Genomic DNA, 23,091 nt, shown 5'->3' on the forward strand with positions numbered 1-23,091 from the left:
CTCCTATTTCAAGTCTCAGTTTAAACATCACTTCTTTAGGGAGGACTTTCCTGATCCCACAGACTGACAAATCTGTTTCCTATAAATGTCTCATGGCTCTTCTTTTAAAATAAAACAAAATGAAAAATCTTCCCTTTTATAATTGCTTATTTAATGGAACTTCAGGTGGTAAACTCCAAGAAATCAGTGACCACATCCGTCTTACCCACGTGCCACTATACCTCATCACTTAGTAAAGTGGTTGGTACAAAGTAGCTGATAATACAAATTTATTAAATTTAATGTGCTAACAACTTAATATAGCTAACAATAATGACAAATATGTATTGAGTGTTTACTCTGTGCCAGCAGCTGTTCAAAGCGTTTTATGTAGAATAAATATTTAACTTCCTACCTTTAAGGTAATTTTTATAATTATCCCCATTTTTACAGGTAAGAAAAAATCCAGGTTAAAAAATTTGTCCAAGGCCACACAGCTAGGAAGTTGCCCAGGCAGCAATGAAATCCAGTAGGTCTGCTTCTCGGGCCAGGTTATTCATTCTCAGGCTACCCAGTCAAAGAGGGCTTGACAAATTCCGACAAGTAAAATCAAAAACGGATTCTTGGAAAAGGTTGCCTTGAACATGGTCTTGAAAAATGAATAGAATTTCTATTGCCTTGAAATCTAAGGCTAGTGGAAGCAACTGAAGACAATTCCACTTAGTCTTTAATGCTGAGAGGTGCCCAAGCTCAGCAGAATGGCACCAGGAAACCACTTTTCCCTAACTCTTCTTGTAGGCTAAGGTCTTCCTAGCTCATTGTCTTCTAACTGGCTGCAGGACAGGGGTGGCATAATTTGTAGGCTCTCACACTTACACCTGAAATGTCTATAAAGGAACTGGCATTGGACAGAGATCAGCTTAGCAATGTGGAGGATTGTTGGCAGGTGTAAGGAATATTGGTTGGGGTATCAATTAGGATATTGTTGAATGGTCCTGTTCCACTATGCTAGGATGGGAGTAGTGAGTAGAGTCTGAAAAATCTAAAACAGTGAAGGTGGGGCCACCCTATAAACCATAGAGACAAAAGCTGGATTGAAAAGCCAATAGTCTAGCCATCCCAAAAGAAGTCTGAGCTCACTTTATAGGCATTCAGAGATGGACCAATGTGTGGAATCATTATGCAGAAAAGAGCAAGTCTTGGAAGAGAGACCAGAGACAAGCTTATAGGAAGCAGGAAGACTCAAGGATGGAAACAAGTTTCTGTATGAGAACCAAATAAATAGATGTTGGAGAAGCTGAAATCAGAGAAAGGCAAGGGTCCTTGCATGTTCCAGAAAGCCAGGCATATTATAGGGTTTAGTTAATCTATCCTGTTTAAAGATTCATCAGCAGACGTTTCTTGAAAATAAATAAACATTACTTCTGGTCCTGGGGGTAGAAGAGATAGAGCACCTCAATAAACATTCCAGAATTCAAATTGAGGAAGCTTGGAGAGTAAGTGAAAAGAAAAGGTAAAGAGAGAAAACTGTTAAAGACACCTCCAAGAGATCATCTTCTCTGCCTAGATCTTCAGGGCTGGCGTGGACTTCATTCTCTGTGTTCTTCTCTCTCTCATTGCACACTTCCTGGATGACCTCAAGCACTCTCAAGACTTCAGTGAACCTCTGTATGCTGATGATATCTACACCTCTGCCTCCAGTTCATACTCCACCCTCACATTCATGTGATTCTACTCTTGGCAAGATGACTCCATCTACATGTCAGTCATTATCTTCTTGGAATTAACTCTTATCCACTGGCGGTCTCCTTGGACTTTTTTGTTTCCAATGTTTTTCATCTATGGTGAGTTTACTTTATGCTAGACGCTGTTCTAAGCACTTTGCACTTATTAACACATTTAACCTTTCCAAATTCCTGCAAAGTATATACTATTATTATCCCACTTCATGATAAGAAACCGAGATTCAGGAAAGATAAATAAGTTGCCTGAATCGCACGGAAGATAAGTGAAGAAACTTATCAGAATTCAAACCCAGGGAGTCTTAATTTAGAACTGGGCAATTGATCATATACTCTACTGTCTCCAGGTCATTACCAAGCTCTTAGTTCTTAAAACTGAGCTGGATTTTATCTCTTCCTCTTAACCTTTACTATTATAGACCCACTTCAGTTTTTCATTATCTCCTTGGACCATAAAATAACCTCCTTCTGTTATTATCTCTGCTGCTGTTCCCTTAAAATTCATCTTCACAAAACCCAAAGATTTAAAATGAGGCTCTGATCACATTGATCTCTTCAATGGCTCCCGGTTTATCAAGCTCAGGATTATGCCCAAGTTACTTAACATAGCATACGAGCACCTTCGTAATTTGACCCCTACCTATGACTCCAAATTTGAACCCATATGAGTCTATTGTAGATCGTAGTTCTGCCATGGTAGCAGTTGCTGTAGGCAGTCTTATTTGTTCCTCAGGGACATCTGTATAAAACAAATAAGCCAGCATGGACAGAAACAATTTTATCTATGCACTACCAGGCTTTCTAAATGGGCTCAAGCTGTTTTCACTTTCTGTCAACTTTAATGGCAATTCCAATTATATGTTTACTTGAGTATGAGTTCTTCCCTTCATTAAAAGAAAGCATTCGCTTTTTAAAGAAAAAGAGTCAATATATTGCATGCATTTATTTATTAATTCAGTAACCATTTATTCAGCGTGGTATACAAATAAAATGACTAGAAGCTCAACTATGGGTATATATGACACAGCAAAAGAAATGCCAGAACAGAGAGGAAAGCAAAGGGTACTGCATTACTTTGCAGGAGAGGCATCTAACCAAAATGGAGGGATCAGAGGAGAAAGCCGAGGGTGCAGTGGCAATCAGAAGCCAGAGCAGGAATGACCTTTTTCTCCCTGCCAAAGAGATTGTTATCACCAAATTTCAGCAGCAGAGTGATAAGATCAGATTTATCATTAATCTTTACACCGAAGTATATGGAATGAACTGAAACTGAGCAAAAACTAGAGGTCTCAGACTCATAGGAGGACTATCATAGTAACCAGATGGGAAATGATGGGGATCTAAGACAGTGCGCATGGCAGTGGGAATGGAAAAGAAGAGACAGATTTAAGAGACATAAATCGACGGAACTTGAAGATGGATTGGATGTTGTGGGCTTGGAGGGAGATGTGTCTGTGCAGGAGGTCTGTAGGAAGACTTCCAGATTTTGAGTTTGATGATTAGGAAGATATTATTTCATTTACCAAGTGGAGAATTCAAGAGCAAGAGACAGGAAGTTGGGAATAAGATGGGATATACGCTTTGGATATGTTTGTTAACTGGGTGAAGTCTGCAGACAACTAGCTACACAGCTATCCCGTTCAGAGAGAAACATAGGCTGAAAATACAGTATTTGTAAGCCATCAGGATAGAGGCGAAAACTGAAGTCACAGGAGGCAATGAAATTACCCAAGGAGAATATGCAGAGAGAGATTAGTGAAACGAGGTGTGAATCTGGTAACAATATTTAAGGGCTGTCCTAAGTGAAGGGAGCTCAGAAGAAACTTAAGATGGACTTTGATAAAAGCAGTCTGAGTAACAAGATAACAGAGGTTTAGTGTTATGGGCTGAACTGTGTTACCCTGAAATTCATGGGTTGAAGTTCCTAAGTATCTTTTCTTTTTACTTGCTCTCCAATTATCTCAAAATGTGATTGTATTTGGAGACAGAATCTTTAAAGAGGTAATTAAGTTAAAATGAGGTCCTTAGGGTGGGATCTAATCCAGCATGACAGATGTCTTTGTAAGAGATTAGGATCAGACCTGCATGGAGGGAGACCACGTGCAGATACAGGGAGATCAAGGAGAGAGGCCTCTGAAGAAGCCAACCCTGCCGACATCTTGATCTCAGACTTCTAGCCCCCAGAACTGTGAGAAAATCAATTTCTGTTGTTTAAACATCCAGCCTGTGGTACTTCGTTATGACAGCCCTGGCAAACTAATACGATTGGAGAATTAACGGGAACTACAAAAATGAAGACAGTGAGTGTAGATGGGACGAGTATGTAGAGATGAGGGTTTCCTTTTCATGTTTTTGTCTTTTTTTTTTGTTAAATGAGAACCTTGAAGATATTTCTATATTAAGGGCAGGATGGAAGATGAGAGGGAGAGACACTGACCTACAGGCTTTGAAGAATAGCTAGCAAGGAACTTGGCGTGAAATTCAGAGTACAAAGCAGAAAGATACACTTCTACTGAGACAGAACAGGAGGATGTAAGAGTAGACTGAACGTCAAATAAGTTTGTACACAAGTATAACTTTGAAAAACTGGGAAAATTCTTGTCTGTGGCTTGGGTATTCTGTCTAATTGGAGCTCCTGCCATCTACTGAAAGGTGAGATAAAGAGCTTGAAGAGGTTGCTGAAAGTTTAAATCTGCCCCCGTGGGGAGTGGGAGGAGCACAGACTGGGGAGGCGTGTGGACTGACTGAGCAGCGTGGTGGACTGGGTTGAAGTTATAACGCCACCTGTTCTTTGTATTACTAGCATGATTTCCCCTATAGTGCTCAGCAGGATAAGTTTACAGGTGGGGCAGAAAAATAAAAGGGTTCATCCAAAGTTGGAGTTTTTCTAGATTACAGAATGAATAGAAAGCAAGGACAATGATAATATATATTATCGAGTGGTCAAAATGGATCTGAGATTGATTAGAGGAAGAAACTGAACATAGGAGGAGTAAGGTAGCATGGAAGGAAATAGCCAAGAAACTGGGTCTAGATGGGGTCCAAGAGTAGGGTAGTGGTCACAGATGAGGGTGAGGGCTGTGAGGTTGGATAGTTATGATGAGGCAAAGGGTTAAATGTTGTGTTTCCCAATTTTCAGATTTCAGAGTTAGCAAAGTTCTGGTGAAGACAAGGTTAAGGATGTGGCTAAGAATGTGAGTGGCTCTCGTGAAACAGATACAGGGAGTTCAGAGGCAAGAAGAAATTACTGGCAATCTACATGATATAAAAGTCACTCAGGATTCTGGCAGGATTTGGGGTGGAAGGGATGATTATAATCCAGGTGCATTTTACAAACCTTTGCTGATCTCCTAAATCTTACATTCTCATGGAGATCCAGGTTTAAGGGGAATTATAATGAAAACCTGAAATCTGATTTACAAATTGTTACTTTCAACAACAAAAGTAAGGAGGACTAAAGAAAAGCAAATGGAAAGGAACTAATTTGTACATGTAATCATCACTTTTCTCCCCATAATTGCAGGCTTCCGTTGGTCTTGGCCATTACTTCTGACTTACAAAGTAGCCAGTAAACCTTGACCTCTAACATAACTGCTAATTATGCATTTAACCATAGCTAAGTCTTTTGCTAATTATACTCTAAAGAAGAATGTTAGCAAATATGTTTTGAGTGCTAGCTATGTGCCAGTAACTTTCCAAATGTTTCACATATTCAGACTCATTTATCTTTATAAGGTAGATATTATTATTTCTGTTTTACAGATGAGGAAACAGAGGCAAGATGAGGACAAATAATTTGCCCAAGATCTCACTGCTGCCTAGAAGCAGAGCTGGGGTCCCGACCATGCAGTGTGATCTAGAGCTCCAGCCACATTTGAGACAAGATGCACTGAGGGGGTAAAAATATGTCAGAGTGAGATCACCAGGAAGGAATAGTCCCCATGTAATGATAGGTCCCTAGAATTCTTTCAAAAAAAGAAAGATAGAAAATTATTGCCAATAAGTAACTAAAATAAGATTTAAAAAAATAATTCATCCAGTAAGAAGTGGTTGAGCACCCAGCCTACACATATATTGAGTTGGGTATTGGTAATAGGCTATAAAGATATAAACTGTGCATTCTTTGCCTTCAGGCACTATAATAATAGCATACACAAAAAAGTAGGTAAAGTATGCCATCGAGTACTAGAAAGTGCAAGTAATCCTCTCTAAGAAGTCAAAATAGAGATTCCCACTCATGAGCTCGTGCTCTGTCACGTTCAGCTGTTCCTTTTCCGAGACCATCACAGATGAAAAGCAGAGGAGCACCGGCAGCAGCAGCACCAAGGGGGTGACCTGGGGACCTGACAAGCCCCCAGCCGACGCCACCTGCACTCTTCCTCAGCTGGCGGCAAATGGGTACTCAGGTCCACAATCCCTATCAGCTTTTTTAGATAAGCTTGATGCCAAAACTCATTTGAAGGCGTTCATCTGATCTGAACTGATGAAAAGTTATGTTACAGTCTTCACTTCTCCCACTTTGTGTGAACATGGGTTAATTTGGCTACAGATATATTAATGTGTTTGATTCTGGGATGCTGCTCCCCACTCTACCCGGAGTCTAAGTACATACGCGGGGTAAGCACCTCATCACCTTTGTAAAATCCCAAGCCTGCTGAATGTGGAAACCTCTGTTTCCAGGGTCGTAGATAAGGGAAAACAACGTGCTCACGCTGCAACTGTAGCTTCAAGATCAGTCCCGGGCAACCCCCCAGCCTTCACCATCTTGCGTCACATCAGTTACTAAAAACCCTACGAAGCTAAGAGCCTGGTTGGTGACAGTGACGAAGACAGGAAAACTGTCCAACTCAGACCTGAGAACTAAAACCAAAATAACCCCACACAACAATAACCCTTCTTGCATCAGCAATGACAAAGGCTCCCTTATCTTGGGTATGCTTTTTCAAAGAAAGTAGACAATGTTTACTATTTCTCGGAAAGATGATAATCTCCCCCTCAAAAAAATGTGCTTAAAGAAGTTTAACCTGGCATGATGAGAAGCATCAATAAACCAAAATGTTCCCTGATGACTGTGGGAAACTGATTTCATTCTGGACTTGTAGGTACAGACAATGTGACAATGTGGTCATGTATGAGAAAGAAATGCCAGGCAAATAGTCCAGACATGAAAATCCTTAGCCTTCATGGGAGAACGTGGTCACTTCAGGCTGTGGTGGGAGGGACTGGCTTACAACACTGTCAGAAATAAAATGAATATTATGTACAGTTATTTAAAAGTGTATATGTTTTTCAAGCTGATGGGAGTGACAAAAATAATAAAGAACACTTTAATAACTGAATAAAGTGAACTTTATAGGTCACCAATGGGGCCATTTAAAGAAGCAGATTATTATAGCTCCAGATTCAGAATAAGCTAAATAGTATTCTTTATCATAGCTTCTTTAGACCATAAAAAGTATCTGTAAAGGTGATAAGTATTAATGCTTTGACTGGGGAGGGGGTTCCAGTTTGTGGATAGTTCTGGAGAATTTAGGTGACTTGTAGAAAGGTGGTAGGTTTGAGGTGGCATTTTGGGGAGTGAAAATCACTTTAAAAAATAGTTTCACTAGAACTGGAGGGTTTGAGGTGAGTGAAAATAGCTAACAACACACATCAAGCAGGCTTTACAAAGGGGACTACTGAAGGGGAACAAATGTGAGGATGGGTTTTCATCGGTAGACTAGCAAAAACTGAGCATGGAAGCAGTGTACTCGATCCTTAAATCAGCACTAATTTAATTTTAGTTTCATCAGAATCCTGGATGATTCTTTCCACAGAGCCTAGGTATTTGCCAAAACTCTATCACTAAATATGTCATTGAGGGTTGATTGTGTATTTTCTTTTCTTTTCTTTTCTTTTTTTTTAGTTGAAGTATCATCAGTTACAATGTGTCCATTTCTGGTGTAGAGCACAACGTCCCAGTCATGCATACACACACATATATTTGTCTTCATATTTTGTTGTATATTTTCTAAAGACACCCAGCTGTGTCTCCTTTTCTTTAAGTCAATCTTGTGTTCACATTAAATTCTAATTCTACTGAATTTTTCACAATATTTAGTGTTAAACTCATTGAAACAACTTTTCAGCTAAAAGCTGGACAACATGTTTTCTTCTGAAGAGACTTACTTCATAGGCCAGCAAAACCACGTTCCAGGGTCTGCGGTAGTATGTCCGGGTGTTTCCATCCCGAACTCGGTCACACAGCCCGTTGTAGTACTTGTTGTCAAAAGGCGTGCCGAGGGGATCCACCCCTAGGATGTTGACCCTGGGAATGGACAGAGCAGCATCAGCTGTGGAGATGCCAGGAGCCAATGCAAGGCAGCCATCTGTTGCTGGGGAAGAGAGAGCACTGGCTCAAGTCCCCGGCACTCAGTGATGTAATCAGGAATAGACGTGAGAGCCTGTTCACCCCAGCTCTGTGTCCCAGCCAGGAAGTATACCTTAGGAAGCTCTTATAAACTCTTTTAGGCAACAAGGGCACTGTTGAGGGCACAACGAACAAAATGCAATAAAGGAAGCAAGAGACCATCTGGCTCCTGGAGCCAGACTCCACTGTTGCAACTCTGAGCTAACCTCCCTCAGTGGATTACGAGCCAACGCTGCGATACCACTGCTTTAAATTATTTGGGAACAGAGCATCTCGGGGGGGCAGTAGAACGTAGGCACGTAATTTTTAATCTATGAAGAAACATTGGGGCTCTTTTTCTCCCCATTCTCTTTAAACTCAAACCTCTTTCTCCAGCTGTCTCATCACGTGTCAAGAACCTCATCCCCTCCAGGCTTATTTGATGCCTATTACACTTTCCGAGAGAAACACAAAAATGTCATCATCCGGCAAGGCATTCTCAAAAAGCTCTACTTTTTTTCTCCCAGCAAAATATTTTTATTTGGCAAGCTTTAATTCAGAAATAGGAATCTTGTTTAGCCTAAAAAAAAATTGTTAATTTTGATTTGTAGGCCAAAAACTAAAATATGAACAAGAAGCATTTCCTTCTTTATGAAGTACTAATTGGAGGAAGGGTCATTTCTAGATGGGGTCTGGAACCAATGGCCCCAGGACAGGGAGGCCAACATAGAGGCTTGCTCCTCACATCTATAACTCAGCTTGGCACAAAAGCATAAACTCTTCAGTTGCTCTGGACCACATCCCTAACTCCAATGGGCTGGATTACCAATTCGGATGCTGGTTTCAAGAGCAATTTGTCAAAGGGTGTGGATGGCTTACTGCAAACCCATCACTAACGCAAGAAAAATAACTGGAAGGGTATCCTATTTCCAGTGAGTTCATTAAAAACAAGCTCTTTATATGAACAGCACATTCTTAACGAACTTTGAATCTACAAAGGAGATGAACATTATAGCTCAACTTTAACGAAAGGCAAGTTAAGGAACTGCTTCAGGACTATCTTCCTCAAGGTTGACTGTATAGTTAAAATGAACTTCTTCTTGCCTTACCAAAAATATCTTTCATCAAAAATGCTATGGCCCTGAAGTTCTAATAAAGGGCCAAAAATTAGACCTAGTCACATGAATAAGAAAGAGAGGGAAAAATAAACATTATATATCTAGTTTATTTTCTTAAATATCTTTTCCTAGATTAAAATTTGGGCTCCAACTTTTCACCCATCCCTGTATCTACAGACTTATGAGGGATAAATATTTAAAAACAATATTACTAAAGGTTTGATACAAAGACGTAGAATACTGGAAACAAATGATCTGTGTCTGTTTCTTCAACAAGACATCAAGTACATTTTCATTATTCCGTAGTGAACTTGTCTTCCATATATCTGCATTAACAGAGACCCTGTACCGCTTCCCTTTCTGCGAAAAATGACATTCATCTTTGTAATGATGATGAATTCTTAGGTGACTACTCTATCTACATGTAGCGTAGTGTTTTTAATAAACAGTGGGTTATTTTAAGACGGTTAATAGTCTTTGATCTCATGAAAATTGTATTCAGGGTAGGTAGTTGGACACACAATCACTAATTCCAGAAATCAGTCCATGGACGAAAACGCATGTGCCTGATGAGCAGTTCAGGTAAGTGACAGACAGGTTCCCAAGAGGCAGAGGTCCCCATGGCAGGGTCATAAAAAACATTTTAGAAGGAGTAGGATTTGATTTGTGTTTTGAAGCATGGGGCCTGAAGGGCAGGAGGGAGTAATGTACAGAAGTCTGGAGGTGGAAATGTGTAGGGCATGTTTTTGGGTAGCAGTCTTCAGATTTTCTGCTTGTCTACTCTCTAAAAAAATGTTGATAAGCTATGCTTCCTTGTACGATTTTAGTTTGATATCTAAAAATGTTTCCTCTTAAGTTTAAGTAGTTGCAAAGGATATGGTTTCCCAGCATGCTATAAATATTTACATTTTAAAATATAATTATTTTGCCTCTTTTTAAAATAAATCCAATGGGATATAAATTCTGTAGTGATGGTAAGTATCAAGTGACTGAAATGTTTATATCTCTGTAACAGCTGGAGGTTTTATGGTATTCTTTTTGATTCTTTCTTTAAAAAAAAATAGACTATTTCTTAGAGCAGTTTTAGGTTCACAGCAAAATGAGTGGATGATACGGAGATTTCCCGTATGTCCCTAACCCCCTTTTATGCTTGAATCTATATTTCTATCCCATTTCTGCCACAGAATTGTAACCTAACGTAGTTTTATGTTTGGAAGTTATAAATGATCACTTTTCACACTTTTCTGTACCAAAAAGGTATTAATTGAAATATTTTTAACATTAAATATACTTTGACCATAAGGTCTAAGTACTTTAAAAATTCTTCTATTGTGCTACCATTATTAGTAGTACATTTAAGTATGTTAAAATTTAAAAATAGTTAGTGAATGTAAGTAAAATTTTATTGGAAAATTATCTCTCAGTGAAATGAATGAGGCTTTTTTATTTAATGGATTAGTTACTGCAAACATGGATGAATATTACTTATTTCTAGAAAAAGACAGGGTGGGTTCAGTATCAATTTTATTTCTAGTTTCCATTTTTATAGATGCAAATGCTGAGGAGCTTAACCCACATAAATAAGTAGATAAGAATTGAAGGAATTCTGTCATAGCAATGTCACTCAATTCTTTGATCTTCTGAGGTTTATGCCAAAAAAATACATATTAGTCTTTCATTAAAAGTTATTTTTTAAGTCCATTAACTAGCAATCAATTGAGACATCTTACAATGTTGCTGGTAAAAAGAACTGGAGAGCATTTGACTTTAAGGGGTTAGAATCCAAGTCCAACTGAGTATCAATGTTTGGAGCTGTTTCTTGTTTTTTTCACCCCATAATAAAATGTGAGATGGGTCAAGGGTGTACACTTCTTTTGGAAAGTGGGAGTTAGGTGATTATAAAAGGGGAGGTGAGAAAGGAGAATAGGCTTGACAACTTGAATGCAGCTACGTCATCAAGCTTATCGATTTTTACGAAAAATCTGTACATACGGTATTGAAGATTTATTATTAGTTAGCTAGATTAGTTCAGTAACTAAGAGTTGAGGAAACTATTGTCTTAAAAATCACCTGTCTCCCCTCTTTGAAAGTCTTTCTCCTCCCATGGTATGTACACCCCAGTTTGAAGGTTTTTGTTTTACGGAACAGCAACTTGACCAGTTGGCTGGATCCATCTGGAAAGTTACAGGGAAGCTGATGCACAGTCTAAAGTACAACTAAGGAAGAAATGTTTCAAAACTTTTGACTTGGTTCCACTACTACAGAGACAGCCAGTCTAGTCTAGAATGAGCCAATATTTTCTCTGCCAAGAAACATGAAAACTTCTTACGGATGGAATGTCATCGCCTGGGAAATGAAAAACATCGCCTGTTCTTTGGCAGCACTTGGAGATGCCTGTCTTCACACCTGCACCTAGAACCACAGGCAGTTCCAGTTTACCAGGTGAACCGCAGAGAAGTCTCCCTCCACAGAAGTGGTGCTGTGCTTCCACCACACAAAAAGGTCATCCCTTGCATATTGTGCACCTCTTACGGCTGCTTTGGATTTGTATTTTTTTCAATGAGTGCGAGATGGCTTGGGGATTTCCCTAAATACTTCTGGAGAATCTCAGATGCCTACAACAAGACAAGAACTTGTGATACAAGTGAACTCTCTCGGCATAAGAATTTACACGAGAGTCCTGCAAATGGAAAAAAAAAAAAGTATACATTAATTACTATAAATACTCGTGATTTTCACATGGAAAAGAATCTGACTGTATGACTGCTGGTGAGACTTGTTGAGGTTTTCCAGTCTGGACGGTTTATAAGCATGTTGCTATGATTAGAATGTTTACCTCTACTTCAGTGTAGTCCCATCACCCCAAATAAGAGTAATGGAGATGTGTAGTAAATAAATATGTCATATTAATGGCATTGAAGAATATCATACATATAATAAAGCATGTTATTTTGAAACCTCTTCTTAAATATTAATTAATGGTTTATAGTACTCTTCTAAATTCTTAATTAAAATATCTGGGTAATAATAATCATAATAGCTACTTAAGGAATTTCATTTTCTAAGATTAGTTTTGCTTTGAAATTAGGGAGTTGACTTAGGGGCTCTGTAATGATGTGGGGGAAGTGATGTGGGTCGTGGCAGGCCTGTGGAGAGAAGGGGCAGGGAAGGTGGCATGATAAAAAAAAAGATAGTTTTCGATCTGTCAGGGAAACTTGGGTTTTAGATCTGCTAGCAACGAATGAGCCAAATGGTCTTACTTATTTCACTCAGTTCTTACCTATAAAATACATGTACTACTGCCCCTAACAATCTCACAGCTAAGGGGAAGAACGTGCAAAAAGGTTTTGAAAAATTCAAAGCATTATGCTAATGAAAGCTGTCAGAGAACAATAGGTTTTATGAAAACTAGTTATAGGGGATGGCACATGGTGATGGGGAATTTAATTAAAAAAAAAAAAGTTGGTGGGCTGATTCTATCAGAGCCTACCTCATTTTCTGCCTCTCAGTCAACCTTTCCCAGAGCTGGGGCCCCTCGCTACCACTTAGTCCTGAAGGCTCAGCCGGGCGAGGGTCCCCACCTCCAGTCCCGACTAGGGTAAAGCATGAGGTATTGAAGGGGTCCTAGCTACTCTCTGGGATGCCTCATGAAGCTCCCTGGCAAATGCTATAGAACAAATTTTCTTTTTCCCGAACAAAGGAAATCTATAGATGACAAACGAGTGTTTTGCATCTAAGAGGGTTATGATTTCTGTTATCTTTTTCCTATGAAACCAGATGTAAATTTGCATGGAGTGAGAATATGTAATATATGCAACACCCTGCTTTAAGCCTGTTTGTTTAGCTCAGAGAAAAAAACTGTTTCTTGGATCCCAAAGAACACAAAATACAGTAGTGATGTGCTCTCACCACAGACTCACATCCTCTCCCTGAGGGAGGCAGCAAGAGGAGTCAGAACTCACTGGTGCTTGCGGTGATCTGGTTACACAGTTTTGGACAACCCCTGTTCATTTCCACCAATTATTAAGAGGCCCTGCTGAGTGTGGGGCTCAAGACCATCCATTTGATTCAAGAGTCTTACCTTTAGGCCAAGGGCCAAAGGCACTGGTGGATCATATTTGAACTCTGCTGCGATAAGATTTTATAAAGCGAATGAAGGATATGTGAAATGTTGTATCTGGGGTCTGACTCCTGATATGCTGGAATTTTTTCCTTTTGGTGATTAAACAACTGGAAGTTTCATCTGCCTTAGAGAGAGGAGGCATTTCCACTTATAGCCAAGCCAGACACGGAGGTCCTATCTTAGGAACTGCCCAGTTCATTAGTGGAAGATTTTGCTCAACCTCAGCACTATTGACACTTCGCTGTTCTGTGCATTGTAGGATGCACAGCGTCACCCAGGGCCTCTACCCACTGGGTGCCAGGAGTGCCCCCACCCCCGCAAGCTCCCCACCTCCATGTTCCACAGTCATGACTGCTAGCAATTTCCAGACATGACCGAAAGTCCCCTGGGGAGAAATCCCCTCTGGCTGAGAACCACTGCCTTAGTCCCTCTATCAGCTTTGCTTTTATCATCACCCCATCTTCTTTCCTCTCCTCATCCCCCTTCCCCGGACCGCAGGACTGAACCTGAATTTCTTTCCAGGAACCCAGCTTCATCCTACCTGATGCAACTGACATATTTTAGAAGCATTTAAATTAATTAATTCATCTGTTTATCCACCCATTGGTATTAATTGAGTGCCTACTATGAACCAGGCACTGGGGTCACAAGGATGAAGAGACATACTGTGTTACAGGCAAAGAAACACAGCCCTGTGCAATCTCTATCAATATACCAACAAATCCACAAAGAGTACTTTACTGAAAACTGCTCAGAACAACTCAGGGAAGCTATGCTGTGGCCATCCCTGGAGGGTTCGCTAACTAAATGAAATAGAACAGAGCAGCACCCCAGACATCTGTTATTTTCCAGCTCTGAGAGCACAGATCTCTGCAAATGGTCTCTATCCTGTATCAGTCTAAGTTCTAGACTGTCCAAGACGTCTCCTCCGAGCTTACCCTGCCAGAACGCCTATGGTTTGGGAAACTTCGGCTCTGTCATGAGAACCAGAATTCTCCACACCAGCCCTATTTGGCATCAGAACTACTTTCTCTGAACTTTTCCTCTTGAGTGAACTCCAGAATGCTGGAACCGCCACCCCACCCCACTCCACTGAGAACTTATATCCAGGAATAGAGGCAGGAGAAGTTCCAACAGAAGACAGTCTTCCTGGTTATTCAAATATTTGACTTGAATTTCCAGACCTACTCCTGGCAATTCAATTTCAAATGTTAACAAGCCACTTCAATATTGCTACGGTCTTCCAGGGGTTGATAAACAAGGTGTCTCATCTCCTACCGGATGTGGAAGTAATCTCCTACCATTCTGATGGTCTAATCCATTCTGCAGACCCCTACAGAGGCCCGGTAGTTTGTCTGAAGTACCACGACATACTAATTCGGCACCTACCTTCTTTCAAGTCCAAATGTAATTCAAACAGAACAGAGACCCATAGGCTACTGTTTACAGCGGCTCAAACCCTCTACTGCTGCAGCTCGGCAGGAGAGAGGGGGGCCTGCTTCACTCATCTTCATCAAGAAACATCCGAGTGGAATACAGACCCGTAGCCTGCTGTCTGTGCCATCTCGGACTCTTCAGCCACTCTGTCACCGCAGGGGGGACGGGGATCACTTTCACAGGCATCCTCATCTGAAAAGTCCCCACAGTCGTCGTCACCGTTACACAGAAGTCGCCTCTTTATGCATCGGCCTACAGTCAAAATCAGGAAAGACTTCATGCATCTATCTAATGCCAAATTTCCTCTTTTTCCCCTGAAGTTACCAGACATACTTTAACGGTGGAGGGGAGGGACCACACACAGATTTGAGCTTTTTGTACAGAATATAGAGACGGCCCTTCCGTCGGCCCCTTTCACATTTGGACGTACGGGCGTTTCTTTCCGCTCACGAGCGCACCCAGAAACCCACCCCGGGCAGTGGGAGCGCGAGGGTTACCTGTATCACACCTGAAGTCATTGCCGCAGTCGTCCTCGGGGTCTTCGCAGGCCTCCGTGGGCTCGCACTGCCTCATGTCTCCCACGGCGTCCGCGCACTTCCGCCCACCGAACTGCCCAAAGGCTTCAATGCTCCTTGAGCGAAACTGCACAAAACCAGCTAGAAATGTCAGAGTTTCTAATGCCAAAAAGAGAGTATGATCCAAAGCCGCCCCCAAATCTCTGCAGCCCTCTAAACTCAGGTGAGTCCGTGATTTTACGATGGAAGCTCTGAAAACAGTTCCTGGTGTTATTTGCAGTAACAGCTCACATTGTAGGGCTGGAGTCTCTTCTACAGACTATGGTCCCTCCTGATTCTCATTTATTAAATTGCAACATTCAGGGTGTAAGGGGGTGCAGCTCAATGGCAGAGCACATGCTAGGCATGCATGAAGTCCTGGGTTCTTATCCCCACCACTTCCATTAAGGGAAAAAAATAAAAATAAAATTAATAAATGGCAACATTCAGATTCCCCAGCCTCATCCGTCGAGATACTTACCTTTCCTTCTGGGTTTAGAACCCAAATGGAGGGCTGCCTGCCTCGTAGTCATTTTCCTAGAGATGCTGGCAATACAGTTTCCATGTGGGGACTTCAGCGGGGAGTGGGGATGAACACTTACCATTTGTTTGAGGCAAGGGTCACATTTTGACCATCCACTCCAGGGGCTTATCCTGCAGTCGATGGGCAGTGGTGTGCCACTGCTCTGCCCTGGCTCCGGGTCGTAACTAAGATAATAAAGCATGTCAGCTCATACTGACCATAAAGTGTGCTTGTTTCCAAAAAGTCTTCACAAACCAGTTTTTTTATTGACTTCTCCTCTTCCGAATCATAGTACTTATCCTTTTACTCTCTCATTTGACCTTTGATCACATGCTGTTTTGTATTTTCAATTCATCTTTTTGTTTAATTCTTGTACTGCATGGTAATTTCAACTTCATCCTAACAGTGACAACAACCATAATAATGGTGATGGGCGGGGAGGGTATAGTTCAGTGGAAGACTGTGTGCTTAGCATGCACGAGGCCATGGGTTCGGTCCCCAGTACCTCCGTTAAAATAAATGAATACCTAATTACCCATCCCCCCAAAAAAGTTCCTTGTTACATACTAATGGTGTTGAAGAAAACTAGCAAGTCCTCTTACTATGAGTTTTTTGATGATGAGTCTTATATTTCCAACTGGTTTACCAACTCATTGAAGCTAGAAACCTTGTTTCATTTTGTAAACCCCACTCCCCATACCCCAGCACCCAGAGAGTCTGGCAAAGCCTCAAGTCGCCTGGTTTTCTTGCAAATTTAAGCCAGCCCACTCAGCCCTTCCTGCCGCAAGCACCTCATTAATCAAGCTGTCCTAGCCCTTCATCCTGTATCTTCTGGACTGGAAGCCTTATTGCTTCACATTCCACTCCAGGACTTACTTCTCATCTTTCTGAAATATCAACATACGTATTTTGGCACTTAGAACCTTCCCTCCTACCCTAACCAGTCTTTGCTGCTTTGAACTTTTCTTTTTCTCTTGGTTCACCATTTGGTCCTCTTTCAGTTGCAACACCACCTTGGATTGTTATCTCATTCACGAGAGAAGGAAAACCAAAGACAAAAGCCAAGGAACAAGAGTCAGAAACTTTCCGCGCCACTTTCTGGAACTGGCACCTATTCTTTTCACGGTGCAGCCTTTCATTGCAGAGGGATGGCTGGGTGAAGGCCAATCCCTCCCGCAGAGCCCTAGATGCCAGCATCTCTTTGAGACCTTGATCAACTGAACATCTTCTCCGCTTAAAACTCTCCTTTAGTACCAGTTCCTTCCCATTTGTAGTATAATGTGTTCAAGTTTTTTACCTTAAACATAACAAATGTATGAGCAAATAGAACCCTCTTTCTGAACTTTACATTTTCTTCCAGCTACCCCCATCTCTCCCTCTCCCCTTCACAATGACACTTAAAGGAACTGCTATAAACATATTTCTGTTTCTCTCTTTTACAAAAAAAAACAAAAACAAAAAAAAAAAACAAACCAAAACTCACCTCCTCCTCCTTTTAGCTATGTCCCAAATTTTCTCATCTTTTTAGGCCAACTTTCTTGAAAAAGTAGTTTGTGCCCTGGTCGCTTGTTGCTTACCTCCCAATCACGGCTCAGCCCTCCCGCCTCGGGGTCATGGCTCTTGCCAAAGTCAACAATGACTCCAAGTGGCCGGTTCACTTGGTTCCCTTCAGTCCGTATCTTACACAGTGGTCAATACAATTGGCCACTCTTGCTCTTTAAAATAATGTCTTCCCATTGGACTGAATGACACCACCCCTTTAATTGCTTCCTTCCCCTCTGTCCTGTTCTCTTACTCTCCTAAGCAGACTCCTCCTTTGGTAGTCTCCGAAATGCTGTTTTTCCTTAAATGCCTGTCCTTGGATCTCTTTTTCTCTCTATGCTTTTCCCAGGGCTTTGGTTTCCATGTGAATGTTAACAACACTCAGAGATAAGTCTGCAGTCCAGACATCTCTTCCCAATTTTAAACTCTTGGATATAACTCCCAACTGGACATTGGCACTTGAATGTTTTCACGGCTCGTTGAATTTAATATGTCCCAAGACAAATTCATTATTTGTCCTCTTCTCTCAAAGCTGCTCCTCCTCCTGCATTTATTGTCTTGGTGAACAGCATCTCCATGTATACAATCACCCTAACTGGAGACTTGGGTGGTACTGGTCTTATCCGTGCTTATCCCCCATATCGAATCCACCACTAAAACCTGTTGTTTACAGTCTCGTAAATGACTCTCAAATCCATCTCTTCCAGACTCTTCTCTGGTCTACACTAACATTCATCTCTTCTAGATGACAATATTTTTTTTCTAATCCAGTTTCCATAAGTCATCCAGAGAGGTCTTTCAAAAATGCAAAGTTGATCATTCATTCCTCTGCTGAAACTCTTCTGATAGCTTCCCTCTGCTTTTAAGATAAAGTCCAGATTTTCTAACATGATGTGGTAGGCAGAATAATGACTCCCAAAGACGTCCCCAGCATCTGTGAATATGTTCCTTTACGTGGCAAAAGAGACTCTGAGCATGTGATTAAGAGGAGACGATTCTAGATTATCTGGGTGATCCTGTTCCAATCCTGTGAGCTCTTAAAAGCAGCATAATTCAGAGATGTGAAGACAGAAGTGGGAGGAGAAATTCAAAGCAGAGATTCAAATTCAAAGGGACTCCACCCATTGTTGCTGGCTCTGAAGGTAGAAGGAGTCTCGCCAAGGAATGCAGGCAGCTGGAAGGGGCAAGGAAATAGATTCTCCCCCGGAGTCTCCAGAAAGGACCACAGCCCTGCCGGAGCCTTGATTTCACCCCGTGAGACCCATTTCACATGCCTGACCTAAACAACTGTAGGATAATAAATCTGTGTTGTTTTAAGCCCCTGATTTGTGGTAGTTTGTTACAGCTGCAACAGGAAACTAAGCCACATGGTCCAGCAAGCTCTACATGGCCTGTCTCCTTCCCAATTCTTCAATTTCACTTTTCCCGCATCTAAGCACCAGCCACGTTGAACTTGAAATTCTCAAGATAAGCTACTTTTTCTCATGTCTTCAGGCCTTTAAACTTACTGTTTCCTAGTCACCACACTGATCTCATCTTTGACATAATTTTTTTTCCCCCAGAGAACCTTCCCTAACCCATCAGGTAATTAATTCTATGTATGTGTTCTTATACGTACATATTATAGCAACTTTTATCAAAAGTGCCTTTGCAATGACATACTTCATTCACTTAACTTATGTCTTCAGTCATTTATTTATTAATTGTCTACTATTTGCCCGCCATGGAGGATACAATGGCATGCAAAACCACAAAACAAGGGGCTAAGGAACTTTTCAATCTTGTTCAGCATGTGTACCAAGTGTCTGGAACATAGTAGGTGGCCAAGAAACATTTTAGGAATGAATAAATGAATAACTAAGTGCAAGAAGGGGAAGAAAGTCCTTGATCATGTGGTCTAGGGCATACCTAGGCCTGTATTTCTCTAGGTTATGATCTCCTGATGAACTACCCACATCATAGTTTTGCAAGACTTGTTTGTCACTAGGCAACCTGCATGACTGGAGATGCTATTTCTGTATATCTGACTTTTGCCTACAATATCCAGAAACTCAGGCCTGATGAGCTTCTAAAAGTATAGCTTAAACATGTATTATGCAAGTTGCCAAAACTCCTTGAAGAACCTGCTTTCATGAAAGTATGAGTATTACTGTCTATCTGAAACCACGTGGCTGAGAAACTCTCTGCCAGAAACTTTCCATAAAACTAAATCCTCATCTGGAACTGACCGGCCTTATCAAGAGGCCATGGCAGATGCAGCTTTATGACTGGTAGCAATAGGTCTCAATACTCACGGCATATCATCATCCTCAGATGCTGAAAATAGGAATTATAGAACTGTGATTCCCTGTTCCATGCCAATTAAATCAGGCTTTCTGAGGGTGGGCTTCAGGCATCAATGTTTTAAAAAAGTATCCCAGGTGATTCGTGTTCACGCAACGTTGAGAAAACCTCTTTGCTACCCTCTGGTGGATATCCATGAAATCTGAAGAGGTGGAATTCAAGTTTGGGGGTGCCCATCATATCATATAACTCAAGCCTGAGGTCACCCCTGACCTGAGTCGCTGAGCGGTTGACCACTGGTTTCAGAAATTACTCTAGGCTTCATCTGTCAGTGCCTCCATGGATCTTTTCAATATCTTCTAGCTTCCCCAATATTAGTTCTGTAGCCTTCAACTGGAATCTTTTCCTATCTTTCTATTTTTTTTTTTTTCACTTACTTAGAAGATCATGTTAGCATTTTGTTTTAGCATCTCCTCCAAAGAGATTACTTCCTTGGTTCTAGAAACCTCACCCTCAACAGACCAGTGGCATGACACCTTATTTTTCTCATCTCATTGAGACCAGCTTCAACGAATACCTAATTCAGAGGGTACAGCACAGACTGAATGATCCTGGGTGAAACCTACTGCAGAAACTGCAGAGTAAATTACAGTCCTTTGCTTGGCAAGCCTAGAACCCAGTCAGTGATGGGGGCAGATGAGAAGGACTGTTCACCTGTCTCACACATGGGAAAGTAAAAGCAGGGAATTATGCTACTTATTCAAAGTTGGACGGTTAATAGCAAAACCGGATTTAAAATCTATGTCTCTCCACTCCTAGTTCATGGCAATTTTGCCCTGTCTCCTGTGCTGCCTTCCCCACGCAACTCAAATCCTCTTTGAAATAATCTAAAGGGTCATAGCTTACTCAATAATTTCTGGATGTAAGAGTTTGATGATTTTTAGACATTTGGAGACAATTAAGTTAATAAGGATCTATATATATATATATATTTTGAAGCTTTTATTTATTTACTTATTTTTTCTGGTGCACAGCATAGTGATTCAGTTATATGTGTGTGTGTGTGTGTGTGTGTGTGTATACTTTCTTATTACAGATTACTACAAGCCATTGAATATAAGTTCCCTGTGCTGTTCAATAGAACCTTATTGTTTATCTGTTCTGTACATAGTAGTTTGTATCAGCCAATCCCAAATTCCCAATTTATCCCTCCCTCTCGCCTCCCACGGCAGTAACCATAAGTTTACCTTCTGTGTCTGTGAGTCTCCTTCTGTTTTGTAAATAAGTTTGTGTCATTTTTTTAGATATATATATTTTTTAATGTAGCAGCTCCAGGTAAAGCACACCAATTGGACAACCTGATTCTTGTCTGGATGTCTTTTAAGCTTACACCTAAATGTTGTCAAATTAGGCAAAAATAAACTGAAAATTGTGTGAACATCCCTGGCTGTTTGGCCTTCACTGTACCAGGTACCTGGATAGTTAGAGGCAAAATATTAGGAGGGTCTAATAGATTATGCAAAAGGAATGTGGTGTTGAAATGAATGCACTCTGTAAATATGAAGAAAGAAGATGAGTGATGTTGGATAGCACCTTCTGAGCCCAGTCACTCCCTCCCCAGCCCCTTTTACTCACTAGACAGATAATCTGTTGTAGCTCAAAGACTGTGAATGTGCAATGCTTTCCACCTGCCTTTCACCCTGCTGAGCTTTTAGGCTCAGGAGAGAAGTATTTGTAAAGCACTTTTCTGGACTCTTAGATGAAATGTGTTTATCAAGTAAAGCCTATGCCCAAGTGCTTCAATCCCAGCTTGAAAGTCATTTCCTAGATCAAAGTGATGTACATCCACATGGCAGGAGGTCTAACTCTGGGCCAGAAATGCATTCAAGGAAGAGCCATTGATGTGTGCCCTGGGTCCCACCTCCTTGCCACGAAGGGAGGTTTCCAGCTTTAGAAAAAAACACCTCAGGGGCAGCTCGCACGCCAGGACACTTTGTGGTAGGCCCTGGCAAGAAAACACCTGCTGTAGGAAAGAATCTTTTTGTCAATAAATGAGACAATGTGGCTCCTTTGAGTGGAGAAATAGAAGCTAATTAGGGCTGCATTCTTAACCTGTGGACCTGCCGATTTGTTTCATTCCTGCAATTTATCAGGATGAAAAGATAATATAACGGCAGTGGCCAACGTTCTAAATTTCAGGACCTTTCCTGATTCCCCAAGTTGTTGTTAAGAGCTTCTCTCACTTGCTTCCAATGAAACAACAATCAGTAACTTTTATGGAGGGTTTGCTCTGTGTTATCCTGGGGCCACAAGACAACATCTTTACTATCACAGAGCCTACACTACAGTGGGTGAGATGCAATACATGAGTACACTAGAAAATGCAACAGGCGCTATCAGTTAAGAAACGTGAGTTGTGAAGGAAAATAAAGCAGGGTAAGTGGACAGGACGTGCCACAGGGCTGGGGTCGGGGGGCGAGATTTCTTACAGAGGGTGTGAGCGAACCCTCTCAGAGGAGGTGTGGTGCTGTAAAAGTATCTTCACAAAGTCTTTGACATTAAGCCCATCAAAGATGGGGTCTAGGTAACCCCCTCTTGAAGCTGGTGGGACTTTATGAATGCCTTTGACGAGCAGAATGCAGTGGAAGTGAGCCTGCGTGATTTTTAAGGCTGGATTAGAAAGGGTCCTGCAAGTTCTGCTGGTTTATCTAAAGACCCTTGCTTTGGGAGCCTTTTGCTACTATAGATGGAGCTGGCTATCCTGAGCCCACCACGTGGACAGCATACACACACACACAGAGAAAGAGAGAGAGAGAGAGAGCAAGAGATTCCTAAGGAGAATCAATTGCTCCAGCCCCCCAGCTGTTTGGGTCTTCCCAGCCCAGATGACAGACATGTGAATGAAGAAGCCATCATGATGACCCCAGCCCCAGCCACCATCTGATGACATCCATGTTGGAGACCCATGACAACTGCTTAACTGAGCCCAGTCAACCCCTGGATTCATGAGCCAAAAGAAATAATTGGTATTGTTTAAAGCTGCCGTTTTGGAATGATTTATTTCACAACAAAAAAATGACCAGAACAGGAAGTAATAGTTGAATGAATGAATGAATTCAGGGAGTACCTGAATGAATTCAGGAAACAGCTATGTGAGGGTCTGGAAAAAGTGTGTTCTAAGCTCAGGGAAAGTAAGTGGGGTGGCATGCTGGAGGCACAGCAAACAGCAGAGTGTGCATGAAGGAGAGTGAGATGTGTCTGGAGAAGCCGGCAGGTGCAGCTCATGCCTTGGGGGCTGTGGTGAGGAGATTGGATTTGATTCTGAGCTTGATGGGAATCCTAGAGGAATATGAGGGCAGGAGTAACACTCAGATACATTTTTCAAAAGATTTCTCCAAGTGT

At 41.4% G+C, this 23,091-nt stretch overlaps 1 protein-coding gene across 2 annotated transcripts in view; it reads right to left on the bottom strand.

Annotated features, from left to right (window-relative positions):
* The window catches only part of C9 (complement C9), a 45,987-nt gene that overhangs the window by 18,027 nt on the left and 4,869 nt on the right, over positions 1-23,091 (bottom strand). The window contains exons 2-5 of one of the 2 annotated variants that reach the window (XM_010957195.3): positions 15,944-16,049; positions 15,285-15,429; positions 14,892-15,039; positions 7,890-8,028 (exon numbers count right to left, since the gene is read on the bottom strand). In XM_010957195.3, the coding sequence (XP_010955497.2) occupies positions 7,890-8,028; positions 14,892-15,039; positions 15,285-15,429; positions 15,944-16,049 (538 nt within the window). The remainder of the gene's footprint in view (positions 1-7,889; positions 8,029-14,891; positions 15,040-15,284; positions 15,430-15,943; positions 16,050-23,091) is intronic. The other variant, XM_045518257.2, reaches the window with a different exon arrangement.

This window comes from Camelus bactrianus, chromosome 3 (genome assembly GCF_048773025.1).
Source record: "Camelus bactrianus isolate YW-2024 breed Bactrian camel chromosome 3, ASM4877302v1, whole genome shotgun sequence".
Lineage (NCBI taxonomy): Eukaryota > Metazoa > Chordata > Mammalia > Artiodactyla > Camelidae > Camelus > Camelus bactrianus.